The 22514-nt window shown below is 40.4% G+C and overlaps 2 protein-coding genes across 2 annotated transcripts; one reads left to right on the top strand and one right to left on the bottom strand.

Annotated features, from left to right (window-relative positions):
• Positions 1-741: 741 nt before the first annotated feature.
• On the bottom strand, positions 742-17226 carry duox (dual oxidase). Its single transcript, XM_084733476.1, has 33 exons — positions 17104-17226; positions 16932-17003; positions 16643-16807; positions 15622-15809; positions 15252-15453; positions 13487-13653; positions 13060-13123; positions 12584-12680; positions 12332-12422; positions 11455-11557; positions 10897-11069; positions 10631-10806; positions 10407-10525; positions 10158-10295; positions 9947-10060; positions 8474-8676; positions 8065-8250; positions 7607-7832; positions 6313-6406; positions 6031-6206; positions 5841-5910; positions 5375-5413; positions 4708-4886; positions 4386-4616; positions 4161-4260; positions 3679-3728; positions 3447-3574; positions 3179-3332; positions 2794-3026; positions 2370-2528; positions 2129-2284; positions 1029-1157; positions 742-925 (listed from the first exon to the last, which is right to left on the bottom strand). The coding sequence occupies exons 1-33, from the start codon at positions 17168-17170 to the stop codon at positions 803-805; spliced, it is 4572 nt and encodes a 1523-aa protein (XP_084589602.1). The 5' UTR covers positions 17171-17226; the 3' UTR covers positions 742-802.
• On the top strand, positions 16865-22508 carry duoxa (dual oxidase maturation factor). Its single transcript, XM_084733475.1, has 9 exons — positions 16865-17243; positions 17650-17785; positions 18071-18330; positions 18436-18493; positions 18582-18716; positions 18976-19183; positions 20519-20733; positions 20842-21032; positions 21338-22508. The coding sequence occupies exons 3-9, from the start codon at positions 18184-18186 to the stop codon at positions 21347-21349; spliced, it is 966 nt and encodes a 321-aa protein (XP_084589601.1). The 5' UTR covers positions 16865-17243; positions 17650-17785; positions 18071-18183; the 3' UTR covers positions 21350-22508.
• The last annotated feature ends 6 nt before the right edge of the window (positions 22509-22514 follow it).

Here is a 22514-nt window from a genome sequence, read left to right as displayed (position 1 = left end):
GCAGACAATGACAGCTGACTGATTAAAAATTATTTCACATAAATTGGAAAGAAAATCTTTCTACTATAGTACATACAAACTCTGATGATTAGAAATGACTTGATAATAAAATGAAAAGAAAAAAAATCACATTTAATCAGAAGGCAACAAATATCTTTCACTTTAAGACATTACATAAAACTCAATACCTACATTGATTGATTGTGTATGGAAAAGTATTTCTAATTAAAGGCTAACTTTTGCAACCTCTTTTCCTTTAGTTTGTGTCTAAGTGACCAAATGGGGACAACAGTTTTTGAAATTGGTCCAGTATTGAGGACGACCCCCTCCCAGAAACTGTGCACTATCAAAGTGTGTCCACTAAAAGTGTTTCTTTTTGCCACTGACAAGATTATGGGAAGGATCAGTTTCAGAGATAGACCTTTTTTAAAGAGTAAGAGCCTTTTTGTTTTACCAGAAACAGCCACTGTATCGCTCTTGTCAAAACAACCAGATTCCATTGACCTCTCCAGTTTCCCGCTCCTCGATCAGTTTGTTTGTTTATTGTGTGGTGTTTTAAAGGGTTGAAAAGCAATAAAGGCTGTAGAAGATCAGGCAGGAAAGATTACAGTTTTTGTCAATGGAGTTTGGATGCTTTAATTGGTGTTGGTTTTTGATTGTTGTCCTTATTACGCACCTAGACACAAAAGCTTTGGGGAAAAAAAGGGTTATGAAAAAGTTACCCTTTAAGTGCTGCAGTAACTTGTATTTTCCAGCGTGAGGTGGCTCATCTTTCGTTCTCTAACTGTGTGCTGAAGACAAGTTAAAAGTTCTCATAGTGGTGTATAAAATGAGCCTGATCCCTCTTGTTCATCTGCTGGCAAGCTTTCTCCACGTTCTTGGTCAGTCCAGGTGGTCCACAGCTGAATACACCGATTTTACCCACCTACAGAAAAGAATAAACATTTAAAAGCTTAAGTAATTAATTTTGTTCAGACTGATAAATTTCAGACAAACACGAGGTAGCTGATGGCGGATGAAGGACTGACCTCGGGGTGAACTTCCTGCAGGGAGCTGAAAAAAGACACCAGGGGCGGCCGACCGAAGTGGGTGACAGACCGGAGGCCGGTGAAGAGACTGCGGTTCCACACCTTCTGAAAGTGGCGCTCACACACGTACTGTCCACACATGAGAAAGACAAAAGTGAAGGACCATCAGTGGTTTTCATCTATTTGTTTATTCCTTAATCTATTTCACATTTAATATTAAAGGAACAGTTTGGGTAAATATACCAGTCAATTTCTTCTAAAGTTAAACAAGATCAACAACACTCTGCAGCTACAGCTAGCAGCTGGTTAGCTTAGCTTGGCGTGACGACTAAACAGACTGGCTTTGTCACTGTGAAAATATGTATCAAAATTAAAAAAAAAACGTTTTATTATTTTGTTGTGGGGTTTGGGGCTTTTCCTCTCGGTTTTGATGACAGCTAGTTCTTGAGTCTCCCTAATCTAGCTATGGATGCCAAACCTGAAAAAAAGAAAAGTCTCAGAGGAATTTAGAGAATTTAATAGTTGTTTATATCTTGTTTGTTCAATCTGTAAAAAACAAAACCAGAATTGTATAAAGTTTTAGAAAGCAATAAGTCCCAAGAGGCTGTGGTTTATTGTGATTTTAGAACAGTTGTAAGGCAGGATGGGAGATGGAGTACCCAAAAATATATAACAATTCAAATTAATTGTTAAATAATTACAACAGTTATATAACAATTATAATAGAGGGCGATGTAAGCCACTATTTCTTTATCGGGCTCACTGGAGTCCTGTCATTGCTGTGAGGTTGTTAGGCAACCAGCAGTTGTTTACAGATTAAACAAACATGATGTAATGATGAGCTGGTCGGTCGATTTTGTTACCTTTGGACGGGCTAGCTGTTCCCCGTTTCTAGTATTAATGCTAAGCTAAGCTAACTGACTGTGGCTTCATATTTCCGTACAGATATGAGAGAGGTGTCAATATTCTCAACTACCTGTCAGCAAAAAAGCAAACTGGCATATTGCCCCAAATTGTTGAACTATTCCTGAAATATACAAGGCACAAATTTATTTAGGAGTCAACATTAAAATGATTGAAATAGGAAGTTCAGGTCTCACCAGCATGGTGGTGCGGAGGTCGAACTTTTCGGCCACCTGAGTGATGTAAGTGTGGACTGAGACCAGCTCCTGCGTGTCCATCTCCTCCACCTCCCTGATGATGTCCGACACCCACTCAAACTGACGCTGTGTTCGTGTCACCCAGATGAAGTACACCTACATACAATCAGTGAACGTTAGCAAGACATGCAGGGAGATCCAAGACTAAATGTACCGTTGGCTGTTTGACTTTCAGCGGCACCTTTTTACACTGAATCTTTGACTTGATGGAGGACTTGAACACCAGGTCTTTGAGGATGGAGGCAAATGGGGTGACTCCGATCCCTCCTCCCACCAGAACGGACACCTCAAAGTCAATCCACTCCTGATGGCCCTCACCAAACGGGCCATCCAAGTACAGCTGAGGATGAAATAAAATATACAGTATGTCATGAAATGACCAAGAACAGCCTGCAACAATTAATCGATTAGTTGAACTATTAGATTAAGAATATTTGATAATGGATTAATTGGTTTGAGTAATTTTTTAAGAGACATTTGAAGGCGTCATCTTGGGCTGATCAACATTTTATAGACCAAATACCTTTAACTTATTAATTAATTGAACAAATAATCATTAGTTGCAGCCCTACTATTTACACACACAAAATAATGCTTTAACCTGCCTTTGGATAGGCCCCAAGTTCGACAAGGCTTTCTTCCGTGTAGAGCTCTCGGAGCCGGCTGGTCCAGGGCCCCACGGCTCGGATGTGCAGGCTCAGGGTCTCTTCGTGAGGGGCTGACGTGAGCGTGAACGGATGGTACTCATCTGTGCCCAACATCAGGCACGCAATGCGAACCCACTGGCCCGAACGGTACACGAAGCCCTGTGGTCGCTTGAACTCCAGATGTGTCACACCTACAGGTAGAGAAGGGAAGTGTGAACATTACGTGACTTCAGCGACGATGGAAAGGCGCAGTTTAATCGGTGAAGACTAAAATCAGGGAGAGGCAGAGATTAATGAGACATTTTGAAGACTCCATGGTGATTTTCCAAATGTTAAATGTCACCTGAAGGCAGCAGCTCAGCTCTGACCACCGGGATCTCCAACTTCTTCCTGCTCAAGCTGATCAGTTTGTCCAGCAGGAAGAGCAGCGCAGGTGGGATTAAGTAGATGTAGAAACGAGGCTCTTGGAGCAGGGCGAAACTGCCATGAATAACCGTCTGTTGAATGAAAACAAAGCCTGCATTACAACATTCATAAAACTTCCTCCCATCGTGAAAGCCACCTGACTGCAGGGTTCATTTGGGGTATTTTAAAATAAGAGAAGTACTTACAAGAGTGTACACGATAACGTAGAGGTAATGTGTGATCCAAAATGCACGAAAACTGATGCGACGGAAATAGTGTGAGGCAAAAACATACATAAATGCAAAGGTGAAAAGAAGCAAGACACCAGTCATTCCTAGGACAAGACAGAACAAAAAGAAAACAAAAAACAGAATTATAGCATAATATAACAAGCAGTTCATGTACGAATAAAGGTCTAAAATCAGTTTCCTTTGATACCTGGAACAGTTTCAAAGAACCACCACGACCACTTCATCGGAAGTTCAGACCTAAAATGAAAAGACACCATAAATTAGCCACAATAACTCTCTGCAAAGACTACAAATATCTGCTAAAGTCCGCCAGATATTTCAGCACAAGGGAGAACTTAGTCGTCAGGGATTTCTGCCAGAAAACAGCTTTGTGGCAGAACTCTTTTTGCCAGAAAGCCTTTGTAACACAGGATTAATGATCCATTTTAACCCAAATAATATTTTTTCCTAAACCTTTCCAGCAGAAAACTTCCTACCAGAAAACCTTGTAACACGTGGTTAATGTCATTTTAATCTAAACCCTGATCTTTTTCTAAACCTAACCAAGTACTTTTGTTTCCTAATTCTAACCAAACCACAACAGAAAACAAAAAGATAATAAGTCAACTTAGTCTTAAAGTAACAAGTCAAAGTAACAAGTTTGCGATATTGTGATATTTCAAACATTACCCGTTGTTGGAAAAGACTTTGGGGAACAAACAAGACATGATGCTGAGGTCGCTCATGGAGAAGATGTAGATGTTGACCACATGCCCCAAACTATGGACAACTACAACAAAAAAAACAACAACAAAAAAAAAGGACTCAGCTCATGCACATAACAATGAAACAATTATACTTCCATTATTCTTTATTATAATTTCTGTGATACTTTCTCCTCTCTGGTCTTCCAACCTGCGAGGATGATGGCAGTCATGGCCATGAAGCGATGGAAGTCGATGGCAGCATCAAAGGGGATGTATCGGTTGAGGAAAGTCTCTCGGCACAGCGTGATGAGGTTGCGACACACGGTGAGGAGCATGTAGGGAAACAGGAAGGAGACGGCGGCCGCTGAGCCACGGGAGACGACGATGCCCACCACTGAAGTCTCGGGGACGCCCGTGGATACGGCTCCCACGGCGTAGTCTGAAAAAGAAATTTTTCTTAGAAAATGCTCACTCTGATCAGAAATGAATGATGCTGAAGAAGGACAAGGAGGAGAATGATTTCTGCTCACAGTAACATCGTTCAAGGGCCACGCCAGCAGCGATGCCGTACACGATGATGAAGCAGACGATATGCCGGCGGTAATTCTCAATGAACCGTTTGAAGTGCTGGATCTTCTGCTGGATCGGGTTCCTTATGTACTGCTCACGCTTCGGTTTCACATAGACATTTGGAGTTCTGATACTTGACCTGAAAATATGCAAATACATCAGACTTATTACTTATTTACTTATTACTTAGAATAACTTACTACTGCACTGGAATAAAGGTAATATTGCACTGGTAAGGACATACATTGCATAAGAATAATGCAATTATTGCAGTGGATGTGTTTTTGACCATATTCAGGTCACTTCAACTGCAGAGGAAGCAGGGTGTGATACTGTAAAGCCTTTGCAGTCAGAGGGACTCCAGCAGTTCATTCATATAAAATAAATGCAAAAGGAACTTGAAGGTATTTTTTTTCAGCTGAGGGATAGTTTTCAGCAAATACTGTAAGCCAACAATCAGAACTACTTATCCGTCTAACTTCTCTGCGGTGCAAATAAAAAACTCTGCTGCGATATGTAATGTTATCCATTTTGGTTTGTTTTCAGATATCTTATCTTTCCTAGTAATCCTTGTACTTCCTTCAGAAAGTCATTTACAAGAAGAGAAAAATTAAACAAGAAACAAACTTTTTCCGCTTGCGTATCTCCTGTCCGTCTGCCATGTTGCTGCAAACAAAAACAGAACAAGACTGTGAGCTGGGAAACAATATTCGCTGGGGATAAATAAATTCATTCATTCATTAAATCGTTATATTAATTCCAAAATACACTGAGATACAGACATTTATAATGTAGCTGAGTAAAAAATAAATAAATAAAAGCTCCTGGACACAAAGAAACACCTTAAAGAACTTAAGAAAATAAGAGTAATAAAAGCCACAATGAAATCTAAAGAATAAATAACAGTCCTGTTAAAATTTGGAGCAAATGAATCAGCTCAAAAAAGAACCACATAGAAGTAATGGAAGAGGGTAAAACACCAATAAGGATCTTAAAAATAAATAAAACATAGTGAAATTAAATTATTAAGAGAAAAAGGCTCAGTGGATTTTCATTAGTAAAAAGCAACAGTTGTTGTGTCCTGTTTTCTCACCTGTTTGCGGGACAGATGAAGGACACTCTCTGGTCTCGACTTAGCCGCTTCTTCCCCTGTTTCTCCATCCCTGCACACACACACACACACGCACACACGCCAACACACACAGGAGACACACCAATTCATCAGACAAGGTCAGAGAAGTGAGGATTAAAAAAAGATCTTCTGAGACAACACTTCCTCCAACCTTTGACACTGAGCTGAGCGAACTGCAGCTCCTTCTCGTGGTCCCGCAGGAGGAAATGGAAGTCCTCCCACGTGATCCTCTCCTTGTCATCAAAGCCTGCGGCCTGCAGCATGGCCTTGATGCCGTCCTCCGTCTGGCTCTTTGACAGAGCACCGTTTGAGATTTCAATGAAAGACCTGCAGCACATCAAAAAGACGTCAAGATGAATCAGCAGACAGAAAAATAATAATAAAAAAAAAAGACTTGGTGCAGTCATGAAAAATAAACAAAAATGGATCAAACCTGAGCATCCTGGCAAATTCTTCTTTTGATAAGAAACCAGTTCCACCAATGTCGTTCATGGAGAACATCAGCTTGGATTTTTCCTCAGGAGACCCTGGTTAAACACACGTACCATCAGCGACACTAGAGTTATTATTACTGTTTTTTATTAAACACATACTAGGCAGCAAGAAAACAATATATAGACTCATATGACCCACTTGAAGTGTATAATGATGTCTGTATCTGCACAGACTCTGCCCTCTGCCTGTACTTTCTTATTTTCTCATATTTTGCTTTGTTCAGGATGTTTCTGGGCTTCGGTGGTGTGTATCCCCCAGCCAATACAGCGCACATGTTTTGAGGTCAGGACTCTAAGAAAACGTAGCATCCAACAGTCACAATGCATTCTCCATCTCTGTCCTCTGCTCTCTATCTGTGAGAGCTGCAGAGAGACTTACACCCAAATATACACACACAGACTTAAGTTTGTTCTGGCTGTACTGACACACAAATCTGATATTGTGTGGAGGTTCAGACGTGTATTTGTGCTTTAAAACGTAACTGCTGTGAAACAATCAAATGTGTTTGCTTGTCTGGATTTGGTTTGACTCGGCATGTCAGCCCAGCAAGGCATCTCCACTACAACAGGGCTCTCTGCTTGAAGGCGTCTCTTGTAACTGAAGACCAGCTTAACTGAAGTCGAGCGGCTCTAGAATGGCAAATGCTTCATTTCCTATCCTTCACAATAAAAGCCTCCTGTTATTTTACTATTTAAACACCTTTATTTTGGGGCAGCAGGATCAGGAAATGCTGGGTTTGCATCAGCGGTAAGACGACTCCTATACAGCTGAAAGCAAACATGAAGCAGTAAAAGAAAGCATAAACCTGGAAGTAAAAACAGAGACACAGGAGAGAAACTAAACTTCAAACCGCGGACATTCAGTTAGGAGCTACAAGAGTCCTGAGAGCTTTTAAAAACATCTTTCTCTCAATTCTCCTGCACACATGAGAGTTTAGTCTCACAACATGTTGCATGTTGGAGGGGGAGAATGGGAGAGACGAGACTGAGAATCCTGTGTAACCACTGGTTGTTACCTACATGCTGTTGCTGGCTGGGGGCTACACACTACTCAAAGGTTGATGCCCACAAACATCCCAAACACAGCGAAATATGAGAAAATAAGGAAACGCAGGCAGAGGGCAGGTTCTCTGCAGATACAGCCACCACCACGTACATTTGATGATGTTTATATGAGCCTATACATTGTTTTTTAGTAAAATCCTGCATAGTATGCCTTTAGATTTACTTTACCTTTCATAAAGATGACCATCACATCAAGAAACTCTTGGAAGGAGAGGTAACCGTTTCCATCTTTATCAGCTAGTGTGAACATGGAGTCCACGAATAGGGAGTCAGACTTGAGGCCCAGTGCTTCAGCAAACTCAGACGCTGTCAGCTCGCACTGGAGGACCTCTCTGGCTTTGTTGCGGGAAACGCCACTCATGTCCCCGGCGTCACACTTCTCTATTTCCAAGACCTGTGCAGCAGAGAGACGGTGTCATTACATGTCATCATAGTGTCATTAGTAATATCTCCGACGTTAACTGAGGTTTCTGTGTATCTCTGTCACTGATGAGCTCACCACCGACACCAACGATTAGTTCTTTTGGCTGGAGGTCGGACCTAATTTGACCTCAAACAGGGGTTGACGACATTTTGCGGCCGAGAGAGCACAGAGGATGAGGTAAACATCCAGAGGCTGACTGTACCTGAGAGAAAGCATGTCGAATGAAAGTTTCCACAATCTTAGCCCTCTGCTCTCTGGTTAAAGCCTCCTTCAGCAGTTCCTTCTCTCTCATCTCCTTCACTCTAATCTCCTGCGCGATGTCCGTCACCCCCAGGCGCAGATGCTTGACAAATGCTGAACGTTTGCTCATGTCATCGAAAAACAGCACCTGGACGTGCGAACAGGGAGCATCAGGAGATTAACAGGATTGGAGGGAGATGAACGTGATGTAGATCACATACATCTGCAGAATCATGCTCGCAGCAACAACTGGACAAGGTGAATTACAGGAGTAGAAGCAACTTCACAAGATGCAGCAGCAGCAACATTTTTTAAATACATCTATTTTCTCCGAAGGTGCAAACCCTCCCCTCACATTTCCAGCTACTCACCAGGTCGTACTCTTTTGACACTTTGAGCAGCAGAGCTTTATGGTGACGGTCGCTGGAGAGAAACACATCGAGGTGGCCCTGGTTGCCCAGATTGAGGCAGCGGTGAACGGCCCCGGATCTGTCGAAGACCTGCAGCCTCCTCTTCTCGTCGAGTTCCAGGCTGACGGGATGCAGAGGTTTATTATGGCCCTGCCACTCACAGGCTGGAGAGTAAAATCAGAATGAGAAGAGGCGCGAGTCACGTTTCTGGATGATGATGAAGACAGGTATAAAACAACAGGAACTTCAAGCTGTAGAGAAAATAGGTGACACTCTCTCTTGAACTGAGTATCAGTTGAGCTCAGCTTGTTTATGTTGAGTTTAAAGGGACAGTTCAAATGTTTTGAAGTGGTGTTGTATGAGGTAGTTACCTACATCTGCTGCTAGGCGTCTCTCTTTCATTATACTAATATAAAATACTAGTATTTTTAAACTAGTATAAAGAAATTATTCTTGATTCCTCTTTTGATACCACAGCAAAAAGAAAAAAATAAGTCCTAGTCCTTTGCAGCTGCAAACGAAATTTAGAAAAGACAATATTAGTACTGTATATAGTATTGTATTGTTTATAAGCACATGGTTGAAAAAGTATTGATACTTTGATACTTTTGACAACCTTAATATGTCTGTCAAATATCCAGTGTTTTTAGAAATAGTACAGAAATATTACATATCATAGATTTAACAATTTATGTTGAGTTGACAGTAAAACATGATTGATGTTTTTAGTAACATTTAGGCAGTGGTGGAAAGAGTACAGAAAATCTTTATTCAAGTATAAGTACTGTTACATTGCTAATATATTACTGAATTACAAGTAAAAATACTGGTGTTAGAAATATACTTAAGTTAAAGTACAAAGTACTTGTCATAAAAACTACTCCGTGTATGTTTTCCTTATCTAGTAGTTGAAAACTCTAACAATAAATTAATTATTAATAATTATTTCCTCATTTCCTTCTTTTTTTTTCTGCACCAGACAAAACAATGTCAAATGAAGTGCAGAGATAGATATATGCTTAATGGCATTTAATTGATCGATGATTAATCACTAACATCCTTGCTCCAAATGCGTGCTGCTGCAGTGTTTTGTTTTGTTTTTCATTTGTATGTCTTTGTTCTCATTGGCCGGTTTGTGATCAGATCATCTGATTGGCTACTAAAATGTGGATAAGAGCTTTAGATATGAATTCAAATTGTACTCAGGACTCAACTATGATTTTGAAAGTAACTAAGTAGATTATAGTGTAATGCATACTTAAATACAAACAGACTTGAAAATCTACTCACAAAAGTACAAAAGTACAAGTAACTCCCAGAAACTATTTAATTACAGAAATCTGAGTATTTGTAATTAGTTACTTACAACCATGCATTTTGACATTGCAAATAAAGTATCAATAGAAGTTGTTTTTAATCCCACAGATTTCATACCAGTGATTCCCACAGCTGGTTCCTCTGTTCTGTCACCAGCTTTTCTTCTTCTTTGGAACTTCCTGTACCGATACTTGCGGAGATACGCCACCATACAGGCCACCAGAAAACTAACTGTGGAAGTAAAATGATCGAACTCATTATGAGCTGATGAGCGATCTCAGTATTACTGCTGTGCATTAAGAGATGGATTTGCGAGAACGACACTGACCGACAGGAAAGAGGAACAGAACAATGATGAATATCCCAAAGCCAGCCTTGTACCCATCAAAGTAATTAAGTTTGGTGGCATTAGTGCAGGGATGCAGCATTGATGCAGTCAGCTGTGCCTGCTGACCACAAGGGTCACCTAAAGCAACAGAGAGGCAGTTTTTTTAATCCATTCTTTAAATATTATATCACTGATTCTAAATAAATCCTCGTTTGTTTATGAATCAAATATAAGAGACACATTTTGTACCGTCCCTCCAGAAGAACACGTTATTCTGAATATCAGCGGCTTCTGCACTTGTGACTGCCACAATGACGTCATGATAGGTCACGTTGCGGATCATCTGGATCTCCTCCTCTGTGAACAAACTGTGAAAACACGGCTGTAGTAAGATGACACACAACAGTAATATGAGATCAATAACACTATGACGGCTATTTCTATTTTTGAGAGTCCTTTGGAGAGGCGCTTACCCATTCTGTTTGTTCTCAAACCAGAAGCGGTCTCCGTTTCTCACGCGTTCAAACTGGTCCAGGATTATAGCAGAGAAAACTGGACCTGGACCGTCGAGAGACTCCAGCAGCCCTCCGGGGAAGAGCTCCAGTTTTGAGATGTCTCTGTTATACAGCTCTGCAACATCGTGGAGCAACTGAACACAAGGCAGACTTTAACTCACAGGATCACTGTTAAACTTTTTGACGCAGTTCATGTTCGATCATTCTTTGACTCTGGGTTTTACCTGCAGGTTGGTGCCGTTGAGCTCAGGATTTATGTCCTCGAAAGTCTTGATGGGAGGCAGATCGAGAGCTTTTCTGACCTCGGTGTAACTACGCAGGCCGAAGTCTCTTCCCCTCTGGATGGTCATGGCCACCAGATCTGATCGGGTGAACCTGAGGGGTCCGTACATGAAGTCTGTCAGGGTGCAGATCAGATCAGATTAGTCAATATTTGTTTATAACGTCAGTGATACGTAGACTAATTTTATTTATGGTCAGGCAAAGTTCTTATATGTGAACCCATGTTGCAATAAAATTGTTTCTGAGATAACACTTTATATCAATAAAAAATAATTTAAAAAAAACAGCTGCAAAGCCTTTTTAACTGCACTCAACTAAATGTTAACTTTTTCTGTCAACTCAGGTTAGGAAGTTCACTCAATGTGCAATCTTTGGTTTGGTTTGTGTAAGAAACTCATTAGCTATGAAGTAGTGCTTACTACAAGCACCTTAATATAAAGTTTTACCATTTCTGATTTGATATTTTTTGATACCAGGAGTGAACAAGAAGGATTAGACACCTCTCAGGTCCTCCACAACAACATTGTCTTCTCTCTCTGCGATCTGAGAGGCCATGCCCATGACGAGGTAGTCCACGTCCTGGCCTGTCTTCATGTTGACACTCTGGGAACAAAATGACAAAAGTATTAATAAGTAATATACAGATCCGTACAGAATAGGTCTCCTCTCTCTAATATGTGGTCGGCCAGTCTTAAAGTAGGGGCGGTCTGAACTAATTCTCTGGAGAGATAATTTGTAGAGAAATTATCATCATCCATCACAGTAAGAATTTGGCTCGCTCTATAACCTCTAAAAGATCCATATTTAACAGAACAGATATCACTATTATTAAATAGGCGAGCACTAACCATAACATGAAACTTAATGTGAAACTGTGAGAAATGTACTTCCCAGTTTAAAACTTGACAGACTGTAAAAACACTTACAGCACAGATTTCAGGTCCCACAAAGTATTTGCTTTTCTCTACAGAAATGCATGTGAAGTAGTGTTTTTAATTAAGACAATGACAAAATATTTCTACAAACTGTCAGAGACACACAGTTGTTTACTCTCCTGCCTCAAGCCACAAAGATCCTGGATCAAATCCTGCCAAAACTTCTCTGCTGCTCTCTATAAATAAACAGTTGTACTAAATGTGACTGGACTGCCTGCTCTCATTAAAAAAAAAAAATCATTGTACTACAATTTACAAGAAAGGAAAGTGAAATGAAAGCACAGTAAGCTGTAAGGAGAAAAAGACTGTGGTGATAAACACATATAGTATTTCAGTTTATAGCAATTATCTAAGCTTCTTATTTTACCAGACACACATAGATTCCTGTCGCCAAAGATATTCATTGCTTGGAATTTGGATTGTTTTACTCATCATGATATACCTGACGTTTCCAAAAGCTGTTACAAAGACGCAATGCTGGTGATAAGCTGCCATCTATGTTGACGGTGTTCTGAAAATTGCAGGCTCTGTCTCTGTGGAAAAGAGGAGAGACAATACAGAGGGCTATACTTCTGTTTTAGAAGGTGTCTGACACTATTCGCAGCAGCATTTCATAATATTACACTCGACTTAAGCCCTGTAAACACAGTGAGCTTTTTCACAGAGTGCTGAAGGAAAAAGAAAAGAATAATACCTCATGTAAACACCAGGTGGGGCCATAGTGATGCCAAATCTTATGGCAGCAGCCTGAAACTCAGGAGAGATCCCCGGATCCACAAACTTCTGGTAACCTGCACACAGATAAATCAAATAAATCAGACAATATGAGAACAAAATAAACAGCAAGCTGAATCAGAAACAGTCCTCGTGCATGCAAACATCCTATATCGTCATCCACAAGGTAAACATGCAGCAACAGAAGTAGTATATCTGTGAAAATGAAGAGTGCTTAAGGTGATGGGCTCATCTGACCAAAGTCCCTCCAACTTTCCTCAGCTGCGGGTGCTTATTCAGCAGAAGAGGGAGACGCGGGGTGACGCTTTGCTGACGGAGCACATATTTGTCAAACACCACCAACGATAGCCTCATTGCCTGACCACGGCTTGTGGGCACCGGTGCATTACCTGTTCCCCTCCACTTGTACGCACACGCACTCTGGATGATTCTTACCTGGATAAGGAGGAAGCTTTTTGTCTCCAAGATATGCAGGCAGCCATTCGTAGAGAGCGATATTCTGTGTGGAAAAACAGGAAAAACTGAACTTATTGTTTGAGGTTTGAAGATTACATATCCTACAAGATGATTCTTAAAAATAACTTAACTCATTTTATGCTTTTATCTTAGTTTGTTAACTTGTTTTCAATGAAAGTAAAAGGCAGTTAACGTGTGCATAATGTTGTCATGGACAGTTCCTGCAGAGGACTTACTCAACTAATCAAACAACCCAGAGATGATGCACTCGCCCTTAAACTAAAACCTTCAATTTCATCCATAAAATCACGACCACCTGGTGTTGATGCAACCTGCCTCTGTCCAGAGTGCAAATTAAATCAGCACCTGTGCAGCGAGAGGATTACACGGAGACTTTTCCCTCTACCTGGAATGTGGCCACGACGGTCTTCCTGGCGTTTTGAAACAGCTTCTCGTCTGACCACTCTGGGTGTTCCTCATGGAGCTTGGAGGCTACATAATTGTGGTAGCGAAACCAGATAATCCCCTCTGCTGCTGTGAACATGTTCTCATTGGCCCAGGCATTTCCCAAGACTGCATACAGAAAATGGCACAAATTATCATGATGAGAATTAACATCACTACAACTCAATAAACAGAGAACAGGCTGTGCATGTGAAAGAAAACTGCACCAAAATTCACAAAACCTCTGTATTTTATCTGTATAGTGTCACCCTCTCATTACATTGATTGATGAGTATCTCCGACCACTAATGGGCTGATAATTTGGCTGTTTGTTTTTCAGGACGTGACAACAGAGCTGTGACAACAGAAGAAGATCCTCCGCCTCCACCCGGGATAATAGCAACACACCTTTAACACAACAAGCAACAAAACACGGGTTTCATGACACCTGCACTGCATCCTTCATGCTATAGAGAGAGGGATTTGCTGTGGTGAGGGCGACAAGCCATTTGCACAATAATTAAAGAGTCATAACACACGTCAGACGGGGCCTCGCTTGACTCAGACTCAGAAGGCTGCAACCCTGATCAAAGCAGACGTGGGTGAAATAACATCTGCAAGAAATTCTTGCTGTTTGTTTTCAGCTGCTTGCAGTATCACTAGGGTGGATATTTCCACACTCAGAATAAAAAACAGATATCAGACTATTTAGAAACAAACACTACGTTGTCACTGCTGAGCAGAAACCTCATATCATGCATTTTGTCATATATTGTCATTTACTTTTTTCATAATTTAATGCTATTGGTCACCTTTTGTGCAATGAAAAGTTGCGTTTTGTTAAGCAACTAGTTATGATACTCAAAAGGCTGAAAAGTTACACGTTGGTTTCCACATATAATAACCTCCTTTCACTAAATATTTCAGTTTTAAGGAGAAGAAATGTTCACAAAGCTGTGGATTATTAACAACTGTGTCATTCTGGCTGGAAAAAGACATCATTGTTGTGTTTTGTACCTACAAAGGCCATAAATTAAATGTCATTGAGCTCCTCTGTTTTATCATATTTTTTAAAAAAGGTAAGGAGGAAATTGTGTTCAACTCTGCTTTTGAGAGAACTAGGGATGTAGGGAAAAACTTGAATGCATCGCAGTTCTCTCTTGAAAGAATATGAGGCAATGCAGAAAAGTCAATGATGATTCTTGACCTGTAACAATTTTAGATTGTGCTGTACATTCCTTGTGGATGAACCAGTTGGAAGCTGAAATGCAACAGACATGCACATGACATGTGCGTCATTATTACGTTCTACTGTATATTAGGCCACTTCTTGAGTTTAGGTGAGGAGGGATGACTGTGAGAAACCACAGATGGATACAACCTGTCTAGCGCCTCCTGGGTGCACGTGGAAGGTTTTTTGGCTTCTATGAAGTTGAAGAGAAAAGGGACCTGAAGGAGCCGCACTGTCTGCAAGTTTTGTTGTCTAACTAAAATAATTATAAATCACTTCAAATGTGCATCAATTTAGATGATTTTCGAGGCCCCTGTGGACAGAAGTGGCAGTGTTTCCACCCTAATAACCCAGAATAATGATGTCAAAAATAAGATTATCTAAATAAAAATCTCTTCCTGCTTTTTTTTTTAACTGGCTGACATGCTACCCACTCAAATGTTGCCTTTGGACAATAAATTATTTGTGACCAGTGTTTGGTGCAAAAATGTCTCACTGTAAAGGCCCTCAGGTCCGTGCTCTCCTGTAGACGGGTCTGCGGCGCTCCACATGAAACTGCGTCCTGTTGTCTTACTTGGCATGTTCCAGTCAGAGCCTGAGGTCAAGAGCCCTCCAGAGAAGCTTCTCAGGGAGTCAGACCAGGACGACGAGGGGCCGTAGATGGAGCTGCCGTCTATCCACGCTGTCACCAGGTTGACCTGCATGTGTTGTATTTGTTTCAGAAAAACTATTGCACTTGAGGAGAAGGAAATGTTCAGTAACATAATGTAAAATGCCTTATGTTCAGTTTCTAACTTACTGATTACATTTACTGATAACATTAACAAACGTGTTATTTCATATTGATAAGAGTCAATAATCAGCACCTGTGTGCGAGGGTTACTGGGACTCTGGCCAGACTCTTTGTCCCATGTTCCTCTCTGGAAGGGCAGCAGGATGTTTCCGGTGGCAGTCGGGTCAAAGACGGGGTCACCTTTTGGGACCGGGATGTTCATGAACTCAGGTGGACACCCCGGAGTTCTCGAGTCAAAAATTTCAAAAGTGACATGATAACCTGAAGAGTAAAAAAAAAAGTAAATATAAAATAACAATCAATAAATTCTCAAATAATGCTAACATATGATGATCTTACAGAATACGATTCATTGTGGAATATGGACAAAATCCCATGTCACAATATTTTTGACCAAATACCTCTAGTGATGTTGTGACAGTATTGTCTTGATGACTACTGGTGCTTTCACAAGATATTAACACAATAAGATTTAATCATCAGTAATGTGGAAAAAAATGACTAAGTGAGTGAAAGCAATCATGATATCATATCATGATATAAATAAAATATTGATATATTGCACAGCCCTGCACAAAATGCTAAATTGCAGTAAATTCTATTGTGACTTAATTATCACAATAATATCATATTGTGGGGGCTCTGGGGATTCCCACAGCCTTAAAAGCATCATCTGACTTTACCTCATATTTAATGACAAAAATAGGCAGAATCTTATTTCTAGGAGTTGGTCACTTAATTCAACTTTTGCATAAGCAGTTAAAGTATTGCTTGAAAAGCTTACACCTATTTTGCAACTGCGTTTTGTAAGACAGGAGTGAAGAAAATATCTCTGAGTCATATAGACTTTTTTTCACAGCAGTCATATTGTCACGCAACAGTCACAGGTGTCACCAATGATACTAATTAAGGTCCACTTCCATTTAGTGTAGAGGAGACCCTGACTCTGTTCGTCCTCAATTGAACAGACCTTTAATTAGTGCCAGTGGCAACACCTGTGTTTACTATTTAACGCCGAGGCGGCTGCTGTGAAAAAGGTGCATGCAAGTTTTTGATTATGCGCTTCAGTACATCAACATGCATGATATATTCACCAAAGAACAGAGAGAGGACGGTCTGGTTGCGTGTTGAGGGCAGACCGGAGGGTCCCCGGGTCAGCACGCGGCTCAGTATGCGGGGGTTCGGCTGCTGCGGCTCGTGGACCGGCTGGTACACCCCGTCACTGTAGCGCGCGGGCACGAGGCGCACGAGGTGAGAACCTGCGCGAGCACAAAGACACAGGCGGTCCATTGAGTGAGTGACCACCAGGTGTGACCTGCAGGTGTGCTGGCAGACCGAGCCACCGTTACGGTTACACACTTTGGCAGCAACTGCGTGACTTACCGACAGCTCCGCGCCTGGGAGATCCCAGACTGTTGTACCAGCCGTCAAAGCGAGGAACTTCCCAGGTGGTCTCTGTTAAAAAAAAGAGAAAAAAAGACACGTTTAAACAGCGTTTCTTACTTCAAACCTGTAGTTTAGCTGTAGATAAGAAGTGCAGCTGCTGTCTACTCACGTTCACTGGCACAGAGCACCAAACCAACCGCTGCACAGATACTCCAAACCCATTTACGCAAATCCATTGATGCGAGAGATGCTCCTCAGCTCAGTCTGCAGCTAAGAGCAGTGGAGGACTTCTGAACAAACACGGTGAAGGTAACACACATTTACTACTTCTGTTCTTTTACCATTTAATATACTTGGTTGGCTGAGCTTTTAATTAGAAAGAAAAGCCAGGAGGTTTAATCCTATAGAACTTTACAAAACTTTGGCACTACTCCTTTAGATCATAAAAATAAACAGCAGATTTTTCCAAAGAAAAATGTCCTGTTTCCTTTATCAGTAAATATTTTTTACAAGAGAAGAAGAAATAGTTGAGTCTTACCTGCTGCAGAGGCTGAAATGTAGTGCAGAGGTGGTGCAGGAGCACAAGGTGAGGCAGGTGAGGGATGGTGCAACACTAAAGCCAACATATGTTGCACAGCTTATCACAAACAGCATGTGACCTGTGTTGCCCAAATGGGAATGGTCATCATCTGAGGATCACACCTCTTTGCCACAGTTTTCCGGTCAACGCATCCTCCTCCTCGGTGACACAAAGGGGACCGGCGCTATAAAAGAAGTGTATGTTCCCCTCAACGTTCACACTTCACCCTCTTCTTCTTCTTCTTCACTCTTCACCGTCGTTCAGCCTTCAGGTAAGAAAGATCTCTTGGATTTTAACTTTGATTGGTTTTATTAGCAGCTTTACCTTAATTTAGGTTGAAATGAATGCATCAAAATCAGCATGGAGCCAAATTACACTGACCGCATGTATAGAATTGCATGCATTTGTGCATTATACAGATGCATTTATTTCTTTGCAGTAAAAATATACAGTGTCAGTGAATGTTAAATGGTATTATATAAGTCAGACATGTTGTCTTTAATCATGTGCCATGTTGCACCGCAGTAACAATGTCTCATCCCTTATCTACCGACAGGAACAAGAGCCGCTATCTCTGCATCTGGAGGAAACTGAGAACCCCGCCACTAACACTGTCTTCTCTGTTAACATTGTTTGGGCTCAGCTGCGTCCGCAAGATCAGGAGCTAAGATGACTTTCTACGATGACATTTACCCATTCTACCTCCTACAAAGGACCTCCTTCATCTTCAGTGGCAGCTTGCTCACCATTATTCTGGTCTTCCTTGTGCTAGCAGTCAGTCTTCTTCTCATCCTGCCAGGGATACGAGGGAAGTCGGTGAGTGCAACCCATCCGATAAGCTTTATTACTCACTTCAGTCGTATCACAGAACCTCAGAGTCGTCTTCTATAATTTTGATTCTGTTCTCTCCTTTCCTGTCAGAGGCTGTTCTGGATGTTTAGAATAATTATCAGCCTGTTCATAGGCGTGGTGATAGTGGGTGAGTTTTCTATTCTTATCGTTAAATAAATCACAGATTTTCCTTTCACCTGCTCCAGTTGTTCACCTTTGTGTTGTTTTCCCTGCAGCGCTCAACTTTACCAACGATTGGGCCGAGGCCAGAATGACCACTAATGCCACCTACAAGTCTTTCAGCAACGTAGTGGTTAACGCTGAGATCGGCTTGCATGTCGGACTGTATGGCATCAATGTCACACTAAAGGGTGAGTCACTGCTGCTGCTGTTACATGCAGATTTACTGTGTAATACTCTCACATACTGGGAGTTTTGGTGTTTTGAACAGCTTAGATCTTTGATTAAGACATCAGCTCAATGGTCTGATAAAATGTTCCTGCATAAAAAGTAAATACCATAACTCCAGTTTGTGGGATAACATGTTAGACAAGTAATTCTTATCTAGCTTGTATTTAAATTTGTGGTGCCTGAGTTACAGTGTAAATTTTCTCTCATCTTCTCTCACAGGGAATCCTGTTATACAGAACAATGAGACCATTGACTACAATGAGATGTTCAGCTGGCATGGCACTATTGAAGAAGAGTATGAGGAAGCTCTGGAGAAAGGTTTACCCAACCCCATCCTGTACATCGCCGAGAAGTTCACCCTGAGGAGCCCGTGCGGACTCATCTTTCAGTACAGATACTCGGGACGATACGCCTCTGCAACACTCTGGTAACACAACAAACACAAATTTCAGTCTTGTAGATAGAAAGTTGCAGATGTGTATATGTGTATTGTATGTGTCTCTTTCTACAAAGTTTATTCATGTTACATGAATTGCTTTAAAAGTTATGCGTCTTTTTGTTATAAGCCACAACCCTTTTACCAATTGACCCTTCCTAAGTCCCACCCATTTTGCTCTGTGCTCCAATAACAATTAAGCTAGCTTGATACGTCAATTAACTTTCTCCTTTGATATTTACTGGAAGCAATATTTTGTTCCCAGGATGGTGAGGCAATGTTCCACCTTACTCTGCCTCTGATTGGCTTAGCTTGATATTCTTACACCAACCCCAACCAGTCACACTCCTCATGCTTACACTTACCCATTACCTACCCAACCTAACCACAGCAAGTGCTAGCCAATGAGAGTCAGAATAGAGTGGGTCTTTACTTTGCCATCCTGGGAAAAAATTTTTTCCTGTACTTAGTTATGCTATATGTTAAGCTTGAGTATGTTGACTACATTTTGAAGATGGTAAAAATATGTTGCTGGGAGAACTGTGATCACATACACAACTTAAGTTAGCTAATATTAGCAAAATGCTAGCTAACTAGCTAGGTAATCTATGTCAGTTCTTAGCGAGCTAGTTGCATCTGATAACTAATGTTAGCAAAACACTAATTTGACTGAGGAAGTTGACAGAGGTTGCACCCGGTACCAAGTTAGCTTAATTGTTATTGGAGTAGAGAGCAAAAAGGGGCGGGACTTAGGTAGGGTAAGTTATCTTGAATAGTTAATCAGCTGATGGCTGACAGCTCTGAACAATCTTTCCACAAAATCTTGTGCAAGTCTGTGACATAATTTTGCAGCTATGCGCCTTTTTGCAATTGGCCACTTCGATTGCAACCCTACCTTTTAGCCAGTCGGCTCGAAGACAAACACACACCTTCACACAGACAGTCCACTTGACCTCCATGACAAGTTTTGGCCTCCAAGAATGAAAACTGTGACCACGAAAGGTTGACAGAGTGACCTATACAGCTGCTGGCTGCTAGGGCTGGGCAATATATTGATAACATATCAATATTCTGATATTAGACATGATATTTTTGTAGATTTTAGATTACTTACCAGACTGTGCTAGCTGTTCTATTCTTTGGCTTTACCTATTAAGTCATTACTGATGATTATCAAGCACCAGTTGTCAACCCTAAAATAATGTCTGCATATCAATAAATATCAATATCGAGGTCACCCAGCCCTACTGGTCACAGCTAATAAATAACTGCATACACTTGATTGTTAAAAGTAGCAGAAACTAAAATGGCTGCGCTCTTTCACAGGACGGCGTTTTGCTGCTGGATCCTCGCCAACATCCTCTTCTCCATGCCGGTCATTCTGTACGCCGGGTACATGATGATGGCCACCGCTGCCTTCATCTTCTTCTCCATGGCCTCCTTCTCCACCATCATGAACGTGCCTCAGTGTGTTTTCTCCATAGGAACCGACTCCTTTGAAACGGCATACAGCCATTCATTCTGGCTGGCTCTGGCTACAGGTAAAAATTACAAGCTGTACATTCAGTCTTTATGATTTGTTTTTTTTAAACTGGCACACATAACCAGCTGACAGGTAGTGATTTCTACTAACTGAAAATGATTTCCAGGTGTGCTGTGCACCATCATTGGGATTCTGGTGGTGATGCTCAACTTTATGATGCCAGAGAAGATAAAAGAGGCTTTCAGTGTTGGCGTTGAGAGTTATGAAGATGAGGATGTTTCTCACAGTGAGGGCTACCTGAACTCTGTTTTTGTTGATGGAGTGATAATTTCACCACTGACATCAAAAATCAAGACGGTACGTTGGTGACATTGAGAGGGTAATACTTCCTTTTGACAATCTTCAAAGTAACATATTGCTGCTTGTGAATTTGATTTAAATTTATTGTTGCAAACTACATAATCAGTTCTACTTTTGGACATTTTAAAAATCTCATAAATGCAGTATTAATAAGATTAAAATGAAACTAATCACTGCTGTTAAGGCCATCCCAGCATCCTGAATCCTCAGTGCTGCACTTTTATGTTCATAAATCATTTTAAGGAAGTTATTTCTACCTTTGCTGCTCTCTAACTGTGATCATTTTGTTTCTGTGTTTTTAGGAACATATATGAAGTCGTCCTGGTTTCCCTCTGGGGGCTTTTTCCAGTGAATACTTGAAGATATTTTTGCTGAATGTGTTACAGACGGAGAGTGTAATTTCACACCTGTTATAATTATCTATGTGAGCCTGTTAAGTGTTATGTCTTATAGATGTTTTAACTGTAAATAGCTGTACTTCGTCGTGCCGTAGTAGTTGTAAGTACAATATGTAAAGTTGTATGGGATCCATACAATATGTATATACATTGATCAATATGGATTATAGATCTGTCATTGTTAAACTTTTTTTGTTGCATTAGAAATGAAAGATAAGACAAATCATCAGGCAAGACTTTATATTAAGATGCCTGTTAAAAGAATTAGTCAAAAGGTAATAAGGCTCTTATAATATGCTTATTAACATTGATAATTTATTGTTGCTTATAAGACATTAATAAGTGCTAATAACAAATATGTTAAAAGTTTATAGACTGCTTACGAAGTTTCTTATAATTCTTTATAGTAGAATTACAAACACATTTATTGAGTTTACCTGATGTATCCATAATGTTATTGTTAAACCTTGTTAACGTTTTTGTTGCTTTAAAAATTCTACATACTTTATTATGCATTTATTAACAGTTAACTATGCATGTTGTGGCTACTGGATCTGAAGTGTGAACAGTGCTTATTAAGGTTAACAAATAATTTTTATTATGCACTTATCAATAGCTAACCATGCTTTTTTAAAATTATGATTATTGTTATTCTAAACAATTATGAGAAACTCCTAAGGCTTTTATTAACAAGCAGTCTGTAAACATGTTTTTTTAAGTGCTAATGCATGTCTTATAATTTAATAATAAATGTTTATTATGCTATTATTAACACTAATATCTGTCTTATTAAGACATTAATGTTAATAAGAATCTTATGACTGCCTTATTACCTATTAACTAATGCTTATTGCAGGCATCTTAATATAAAGTGTTACCAGTAATGGTTAGTTTGATATTGTGGTTGAAGTGTCCTTCTTTCACAGCTCCTGAGATTCATATAAATGTGAAAACATGAGAGAAAGAATGAAAAACAAACTGTTTGGATAACTGATTTATCTCTAATCCAGGCAACTTTATGTCTGTCTGTCTTGTACCTTTTTACACCTCAATAAAATGAAAACAAAAACAACAAGCATTC

The sequence above is a fragment of the Lutjanus erythropterus genome, chromosome 13 (genome assembly GCF_056507025.1).
Source record: "Lutjanus erythropterus isolate fLutEry1 chromosome 13, fLutEry1.hap2, whole genome shotgun sequence".
In the NCBI taxonomy this organism is placed as follows: domain Eukaryota; kingdom Metazoa; phylum Chordata; class Actinopteri; order Lutjaniformes; family Lutjanidae; genus Lutjanus; species Lutjanus erythropterus.
Note: the sequence above shows the minus strand (reverse complement) of the source record. Positions and strands in the feature narration are given on the sequence as shown.

Coding starts and splice junctions, on each gene's coding strand:
- duox (XM_084733476.1), bottom strand. CDS start 17,170: ATGGATTTGCGTAAATGGGTTTGGAGTATCTGTGCAGCGGTTGGTTTG. Junction 11,558..12,331: donor ACAGCTTTTGGAAACGTCAG/GTATATCATGAT, acceptor TTTTGTTCCCAG/AGTGTCAACATGAAGACAGG. Junction 10,061..10,157: donor TCTGTTCCTCTTTCCTGTCG/GTCAGTGTCGTT, acceptor TTACTTCCACAG/TTAGTTTTCTGGTGGCCTGT.
- duoxa (XM_084733475.1), top strand. CDS start 18,184: ATGACTTTCTACGATGACATTTACCCATTCTACCTCCTACAAAGGACC. Junction 18,717..18,975: donor CATCAATGTCACACTAAAGG/GTGAGTCACTGC, acceptor CTTCTCTCACAG/GGAATCCTGTTATACAGAAC. Junction 20,734..20,841: donor CTGGCTGGCTCTGGCTACAG/GTAAAAATTACA, acceptor AATGATTTCCAG/GTGTGCTGTGCACCATCATT.